Below are 9,192 nucleotides of genomic sequence, written 5' to 3'. Positions count from 1 at the left end.
AAGTAAGCATATATATCTCTCTATATATATATATATAAAACAAATAATAAATGAGTATATGCATATATACGTACAGGTATGTGCATACCTACGTCTACCTGTATATATAGGTGCATATCTGGGTACAGGACATTGCAAACAAAATGTAGACAAGAAAATAAAAATAACCAGAGTACAGAAAACACACAAGCCACATAGAGAACATTTTCCTTCATCAGCTACCCCCATTTTAATACCGGCGTTTCGAAGAGTTGGGCAGGACGCATCGTTAAAATGGCTCTTCCCATGGACCGCAAATTAAATTTGTATACACAAATTAAACCTGTGCCATGGAGGAATGTCATGGCGGACAAAAAACAAGACAGGAAAAAAAACGGAAATACATATATATATAGAGAGAAAGAGAGACAGACAGAGAGAGATACATGCACATGGATGTACACAGCAGCCTCATATCCATACTGACAAGTAAGTATGCACACACACATACACAAGGCGCATAGATTTTCCACTCGCTATTCCTGCCCAGGGTGAACTTTCGACAACCAGTAACCCACCATGCCAAAAAATGGTGAAAAAGTTTAACAAACAAGCAATAAATATTTTACAAGCATTCAAATTATTATTAAAATTTACTATAAACGATATTTAATATACATGTTTAACTAAGACATTTTACTTTTCATCTTCTCAAGAAGAAAAAAAGCAAAAAAGCAATTTATTTATGGTTCACAACATGAAGTGATAGAAAATATATTATCTTACTTCCAAGTGAGCTTCGTCTTTAAATATTACACGTTTTACAACATCAGTTTTGTTCCATGCCAATCCGAGCCTCATATTTTCGTTGTTGTTCTTTGCTGTAATATAGATTTTACATCAAACAGTCTGTTGTTATTAAAATGTTCTTTTACTAAATCAAAATAGTTAATAGATTAACATGACTCGTGTGATACTTTGTAAGTCCTACACTTTATTTTTATTATTGTTCATATTATTTCCCAATACAGTAAGCTGGCCAGTCGTTAGTGTAACGGGAAAATGCTTAGCAGTATTTCTTCTAGCTTTATATTCTGAGATTCAGTGTTCATACTGTGTTGACAAGGTTGTGAAGAGAATATATGAAGAATATCTATGTTGTTATTAAATAGAAATAAATATGGCATCACCCTACTAACATAAAACAGAAAGGCAAATCAGATAAAGTAGTCCTAGATGAAATTATAGGTGTTTTGGAAAAAAAGATATTGTGGTCACAATTAAAAGATCGTGATCATTGGTCTGCACAACTACACATAACATGTTGCCAAATGATAGTAGTTACTTTTGTTGTAGTAGTAGGAGGAGGAGGAGTAATGATTGGATTTGAAGTTTAATACTTGAATTTTAAGTAATTATGTGTAATAACTCGGTTTAACAAACTTATTCCAGATATTTCAGTCCTCAATATTTATCATAGAAAGGGCAAAAATAGTACAAAATGTCTTCTCTACTTCTATCAGATCCCACAATCGTTAAATTTTATTCTTTAAGGTTGATCCAAAAATTGATAACGTTAATGGGAGAGTTTAGTCATTATATTCATCGTTGTTAGTCGTGAATGTTTTTAAAAGACATGGACGTTTCTTTTTCATTGAATGGTAACTTTGAATCTTGGTTATGTTATAAGTAACCTAAGATAAGATAACAGTATTAATATTTGAAAGGAGACTGAAAAACGTCCTCACAATGTTAAAGAGTGAATTTGTTTATATTTTGACTCGAATAAATTCAGTTGTAAAATGTATTTATGAAATGATATTAGACATGATGAGAACCAATTTGAAATTTTTAGTATTGAAACTTATAGGACCTAATATGATTATATGTTGAAAATCCTAGCTGTTAATTTGTGAGGTATCAATGCTTGAAGTCAGTCATTGTTCCAATGTAAGTTGTAGAGCAGTTCGAGCATGTTGTGGTAACTATACACTTATACACAATATTATAACACAGAAAGTAGTTCTCAAGGAATAGTTACTTAGGATTCTGATGCTGCATAACTTGCTCTATCTGGTCAAATTGGGTGCTGTATATATCCCCACCAATATCGTGACAGATGGCTATATCACCAGTCCTGTTGCACTAGAAAACAAGGTTTTTGAAGACTGACGTTGGAGATATATTTCCCCAGTAATTGGAGGGGTTGGGGATTGCTGATTTAAAAAATGAAATCCATTTTGCTTTATCTTGAAAAGATTTTTCAGAAACTCAAATGTCAATTTTTCAGCATTTCGAGTATTGTCACCCTTGCTATAGATAAATTTAAATCAAATTCAGGCCCGTCTATGGAGTGTGACATAACTTTGAAAACCGTTTTTCAATATCATTTAGAGTAAATGCAACTACAAAAGTTATTATTATCACCATCATCATCATTATTATTCAACCTTTCGTCGTTTCAGGCAAATTTCATCTGCATCACCTGCTGCACCTTTGTGTTACTAGAGTGTGTGCAGCATTGTGTGTTTCTTTTTGTTGTTGGGGAAGTAAAAACTTTTCCCGATGTTGCATTCCGTCACTTTGACATCTTATGGTGTCTGGTCGCAGTCTTTTGATGAATTAGTGTTTGTATTGTGTCTTATGTGTTTAAAGTGAGTCATCTTTTGTTGGGAAAATTGGCCTGCTGGTCATTGCTTATTTTATTGGATATTTGCTATAAAGAGTTTGTTTCGGTGTTTGTAAATTTTTTTTTGTTTGTGTTGTATTTTTGAATTGATAATGTATTACGTAGGATATGGGCGGTTCCTGACAGGGATATTTTTTGAATTGTGCTGAGTGTTGATATATAGCTTCGTTTTTGTTCATATGTATTTATGTTATACCCAATATTCCAATTATTACTAGTATTGTTTTCACCTTCCTGCCTCACATCTTGAATACTTTAATTTCGATGTCTTTGTACTTTGACAAATTCTTCACTTCTTTTCAGGAAATATTTTGGTCAGACGGGACTGCAATGTTTACAAGTGAGCGGGTCTTATTTTTCATTCCTTGGTTATTATGACTGGGCGTTTAGCTTTTATTTCTTTGTTGGTTTGAACAGACATATTCCAGATGATTGTGGGATGGTCGTTGCCTTGCGCCTTGTTTGCCACATGTTTATACCATTTCTTGTCAGTTTTTATGTTATAGTGCTGGCATATTTTCCTGTGGATATAATTACTTACTAGGTCGTATCTTGTATATATATTCAGATCTGGCAAGGACTCGACAACCAGAGATGATGTGGTCAACTGTCTCACTGTACTGGTAACACATTTTGCATTTGATATTAAGGCATGTTCTCATTATTTTGCTTTTATAGTTGTTTGTGGTCAGGTGTTAGTCTTGTGTAGTGAGAATTAGTCCTTCAGCTTGTAGTCAAGATATTTTGAGCCCTTGTTGACTTTTACTTAGGCTCACTTCTTTAACAAGTCTTGCCATGGAGTGATTTTTCTCTCCATTTCTCTCCAGTTCTGCTATCATGTTGTTCTTGTTTCTTTAACCATCCATTTCTAATATGTTGTCGTCTGAGATTGGTGTATCACCGCAGTGTTTTCAGTATTGATTAATCTGATTCTTTCAATGTCTCTTTGACACATTTGTCCAGCCACCCAATATCCATACTGAAACTATGGACAATTTTAGAAGGGTTTTCAGTTCCTTTGTATATTTAGAGAAACTATTTAAATAATTCATTTGTAGGAGATGGCTTATTTTTTTGTCCATAGTATCTTTAACCCATGGTGGGTTCATTTAACAAGTTTGTTCGCGGGATCAGAGCAAAGCAGAAAAGCAGGGGTGCCAGTGAGTATCCTTGAGAAATCCCTCTGTTTATAGATATAGGGCAGGTTTCAATGACTTGTGATTCATTTTTCAATGTTACACTGATTTTCCAATTTGCCGTTGCAGTTTTGATACATTTTAGTATTGTTGGAGCTACTTTATTTGTGTGGAGAGATTCCAGTATCCATAAGTGTGGAACACTGTCGAATGCTGAGGCTTCTCTCTGTCGAATGCTGAGGTTTGTTACTGTCGAATGTTAAGTTTTGTCTTTCTTTTCTTACAGTCCTCTATGATGGCTCCATTTACCATAATTTGATCCTTACATCAATGCATCTCTCTCTGTCACCTCACTTTATACTTCTGGTAAAACGTTGTTGTTTTCTAGACGTATTATAAACCCGTTATGGATTACTGATATGCGGGTTTTGTAGATTGTTGATAGGCATGTTATTGGCATATAATTTTGTGGGAGAACGGTGTCTGCTTTGAGTGAATTAGGATTGTTTGTCCTTCCAGCGTTCAGATTGCTGTTGATTCTGGCCTGCTTATTAATAAATTAAATGCTGCCGCTCTCTGGATATAAATAGTGGTAAGGTGTCTATCCCTGAAGGTTTCAATTTGCTGGTTCTCCTCAGTCTGTCCATAATTTATTTCCCTGTGATGGTAGGCAATGTCTGTGGTTCTATTTTGTTCTTCTTTGCCTTTTCCCTATTTATCAACTGAGCATTTTAGTTGTGTTTTTCTTGTTTCCTTCATATTCTTTCCCAGTATTACTGAATCACTGATGTTAGTATGTCATCTATTGATACAGTTTTTTTAGTTTAACTGTCTGTAAAATCTGCTCATGTTCTTTTAAATTCTCTATTTTTTTGCAAGAAGCGTTCCCACTTTCCGTACTGTTGTATGCAGTACGTTTTTGCTGCTATGTCCAGCTCAGTTTTGTCTTTTACCACCCCGGTTTCTTCCTTAGTTTTTATGTTGTATTGTTTTGTAAAATAGGTCTTTTTTTTTCTTCATCTTTGATCCCTCTTTCTCTATTTCACTCAATAGGAATAAGTTTTCCCTTTGTTTTTTTAAATTTCATTTATTATGCAATTTTTCTGCTTTGGGGTTTTAGATTTGTTTTATCTTCGTAACTGCCAAGTCCAGTTCTCTTCAATATGGCTACAGTTATTGGGTAGATCAGATCATTTAGTTTGTTGATATCTAGGGTATCTTTTGATGTAGTCATTATTTCTTTTAGGGCACTGTTGTATCAATTTATCCCTTCACAGAACTGTTTATATTTTTATAGCCTGGGTAGACGTTTAGGCTGACTCATATTTATTGTTTTTGTGAATTTTTGTTCTTGTTATTTCTTATGTCGATTCATCCCCACCAATAGTTATAGCTGGCCTGTAGTGGTATGAGTTAATTTGTTTGTTGTTATTCTGTGTTTTAGCATTTGCCTATCTATGTGTGTAGTTGACATGCTGAGTTGTACTATTTATTTCTGGTTTGGGTAGCTGTGTAGAGATTTCACTTTGGTTTAACCTTTTATTTGCCGTATGCATTATTTTTCTATTATTTTGTCTATTTTGATTTGGGGCATTCTCCCCTCTCCCGGGATATATTGCCGGACATTTGGAAGAGTATTTTCCGAGACGTTTCTCCTTCTGTCAGTATTTTTTCTTTTCGATATTTCATATGGTTCTTTATTTATTCCTGTGTGTTTCGGGTATAGGTTTGCAATGTAGAATGCATATAGTACCTCGATGTAATCGTTCTCTTTTGGTTTTGTATTTCGCTCGTGACACTAATAGATTGATCTGTCTGTTTACTCTAAAATGTTTGGTAGAACATCGTCTCTGGACTTGTGCTAAGGCTTATTTCGTATGGCTATGTCAGAGATCGAAATTCGCCTCTATTTGCTTTCATAGTTTCATTACCGAGTAAATTTGCTTTTTACTCTCTCTTTAAATTGAGACGTTGCATCTTTCAGTTATTATTATTTCTCACTTTTAAGTTGTTTAAACACTATGTTCTATGCTGTTTATGCATGAAAGGTTGTACATGTAGGTGTGTGAACTGTATAAATATCAAATTGATCTGTATAGATGCAAAAATGAGAATGCGTATATGATTAATATTTGGACTCACATTTTTTATATAGGGGCATTGCATTTTTGCGCATTGCTTAGGTCGTTGTAGAGGTATATCGCATCTCCACGTGTTGCCTACATTTTTACACACGTGCCTTGCCGTGAGAATACGCTAGGGGTAGCAGAAAAAAACCTGCAGTCGCCGAAAATAGTCCATCACTCGCCACACCACATTCCGCCGGCCAGAGCCATGGACTACTGTTCTCCTTTCCCTTTTGGCACAAGGAATATTCGTTATTTCTATCGATATCACATGATCTACTGGCAAATTAATTGTTCTTAAAGTCTGTATCATCCGAAACAATCATTTATTGAGGACTCATCACTTGATGTTGAAGTGGAGGAGTTTGGCGTTGTCGAGGACTTGACGACAAGTGGAGGACTTGACGACAAATGCAGAGGACCATAAATTCATGATGTTGAACACAAATGGTGCAGCTAGACATGAAGATGAACGCGAAGCTGAAGACGAATGCGAGATATGTAAAGTCAAATGAAACTGGCAGAGCTGGAGGCAACGACAGCCGTAATTTCCCTGAAGGACCAGAAGAATTAGCTTCACATGTACAAATTCTATAGGAAATCGTCTTAGAAATGATGGTGTTACAGCCAAAAGTGCAGTTTTCCTACTGTAATGGTGATGAAACATCGAACTGAGTTGCATATATTTACATGAAAAATCTAATAACCTAGCAGATTCCTTGTGGCAATGCATATCCAAAATGATGTGTCATTTCCAGCAGCTTACAGACAAAAATAAACCCATAAATACATTTTCAGACAAGAAAGAAAGAAAGAAAGAAAGAAAGAAAGAAAGAAAGAAAGAAAGAAAGAAAGAAAGAAAAAGAAAGAAAGAAAGAAAGAAAGAAAGAAAGAAAGAAAGAAAGAAAGAAAGAAAGAAAGAAAGAAAGAAAGAAAGAAAGAAAGAAAGAAAGAAAGAAAGAAAGAAAGAAAGAAAGAAAGAAAGAAAGAAAGAAAGAAAGAAAGAAAGAAAGAAAGAAAGAAAGAAAGAAAGAACAATACCTACAATATCATCTTCATGCTAAATGGAATAAAGAATAAAATTCAGCATTTAGAAATAAAATGAGAAAGTGATGAAGAATGACCATTTCAGTACTAAGCAACTGTTTCTTTGTTTCTGTGAAGAGTCGAAATTGTCGACTTTCAAGACAAAACAACTGGTTCAAGCCTGCACTTCAGTCAGCCTGAACTTATTACCCTCTACTATTATATCCTTTCTGTAACAATTAAAATTTAGTAGGTACATTCTTTCCGCTCTGTATACATACATATTCTTCCATATACTCACCACCTACAGGTTGGTGTATACATATATGCTGTTATTTGTTTCAGTCATTTGACTGCGGCCATGCTGGAGCACCACCTTTAGTCGAAAACATAGACCCCAGGACTTATTCTGTGTAAGCCTAGTACTTAGTCTAACAGTCTCTTTTGTCAAACTGCTAAGTTACGGGGACGTTAACACACTAACATCGGTTGTCAAGCGATGGGAGGGGGGAAAACAGACACACAAACCTACACACACACACATCCGTTTGTTGTTTACACAAACGTCTTCATCTTATGTTTTGTTTGTTTTTTTTTGTAAATTCCAACTGTATATATATATATATATATGTATATATATATATATGTATATATATATATATATATATATATATCTATATATATATATTAAATTTAAAGAATGGAGTAAACGCATATTATAACTGCATACTTTTATTCCGACATATGTTTCGAAGAATTACAATTTATGCGATCCATAGGAATCGGCGATGTTAAAAATGTAAACTTCTCAATCAACACCATTATATTAAACAAAGCACTTTGGTTTGCTCACTTTGGTTTCCTCTCCAGAGAGGAATTTAAAGTTATTACAGCAAGAAATTCTATAATTAAATTCAATAATAAACTATGGATACGTAAGGACACCCCAAAAGGATTTGATGTCCCTATGGGAAGTTCCGACTCAGCACAAATAGCTGATTTGGTCTTCTCACACATTCTTTATGAATTAGAAGACCAATTCCCAAATGTTAAGGGTGGTCTATACAGAGACGACTGTTTGCTCTATTTGAATAATACCACAAACCAACAATTACAAAAAGTTAAAAATAGACTAGCTAGGTTTTTCAGTAGAATGGGCTTTAGTATAATATTTGAAGACGAAACATCTATAGCCAACTTCCTGGATGTCACTCTAGACCTACACACAAAAACCTTCTTCCCTTATCACAAACCCTCCACTAACCTTAAATACATTAGCAAGTTCAGTAATCATCCAAATTCGGTAACAAGAAATTTAGTTAGGAACATTTCACTTAGATTATCCAATTTATCCACTAACGAAAATATTTTCAATAAGGAAGCTGACTTTTATAACTCAGCCTTATTAAAAGCAGGGTATAGAGAAAAAGTTAGCTATATTTATTCTACTTATGAAACCGATTCCCGTAATGATAATAATAATAATATAGATTTTAATATTAATAGCAACAATAAATATAATTTATCATTCTCATCATAAAATTTTTAACGATAATAACCAGCCAAATATTTCTTCACGAAATAGGGGAAATAACCGTCAGTTTAAACCCTTTTTCAACAATAATAATAATAATAAACTAAGACTATTTAGAAATAACACTAGCAAATATTCTAAACCAGATTTCAATAAAAATGTCTGGATGATACTACCTTTTAGTAAAAATGTAAAATCAAACTTGGTCTCCCAGTTCCAAAATGCTGTTAATAAGAATTTTCCAAAACATTCTCATTACTTCCCAGTCATAAATACGCACAGGGTTAGATTCGGTTTCTCTAACACGAAAAACATCTCACAAATAATATCCGCACACAATATGAGGCTTTTACATCCGCAAGAGAGTACCAACAGTATTTACATTAAGCCAGACTTTATTAACCTTTACCATAATAGCAATAATAACAGTAATAATAAACCAAGGAACAATAATTATAACATGATTTATAATAGTAATAGTCATAACAACAAAATCATTATTTCTGATGTTAATAGCAAAAGAATTAGGTTTTTAAGTGATAATGCAAAACTCAAAAACACTATATATCAATGCCAAGTCAGTACTCCTACAGGTGTTTCTTCTTATATTGGATCTTCCTCTTCACCAATATCCTCAAGAATTTCTAATCATTTTTCTTCCTTTAGAGACAGAAACAAACGAAATACCACGAGCCTTAGTAA

At 33.9% G+C, this 9,192-nt stretch overlaps 1 protein-coding gene across 8 annotated transcripts in view; it reads right to left on the bottom strand.

Moving 5' to 3' along the window:
- The window catches only part of LOC106871768 (uncharacterized), a 1,221,261-nt gene that overhangs the window by 812,085 nt on the left and 399,984 nt on the right, over window positions 1–9,192 (bottom strand). For all 8 annotated transcript variants that reach the window (XR_016244689.1, XR_016244690.1, XM_089364843.1 and 5 more), the window contains exon 29: window positions 766–860. Coding sequence is in view for 6 of the 8 variants with exons in the window: in XM_089364843.1 (XP_089220969.1) it covers window positions 766–860 (95 nt within the window). In the remaining 2 variants the exon portion in view is untranslated. The remainder of the gene's footprint in view (window positions 1–765; window positions 861–9,192) is intronic.

Source organism: Octopus bimaculoides, chromosome 16, assembly GCF_046866305.1.
Source record: "Octopus bimaculoides isolate indiv1 chromosome 16, ASM4686630v1, whole genome shotgun sequence".
Classification (NCBI taxonomy): Eukaryota; Metazoa; Mollusca; class Cephalopoda; order Octopoda; family Octopodidae; genus Octopus; species Octopus bimaculoides.
The sequence above is the reverse complement of the archived record's forward strand: the minus strand, read 5'-3'. Positions and strand labels throughout refer to the sequence as shown.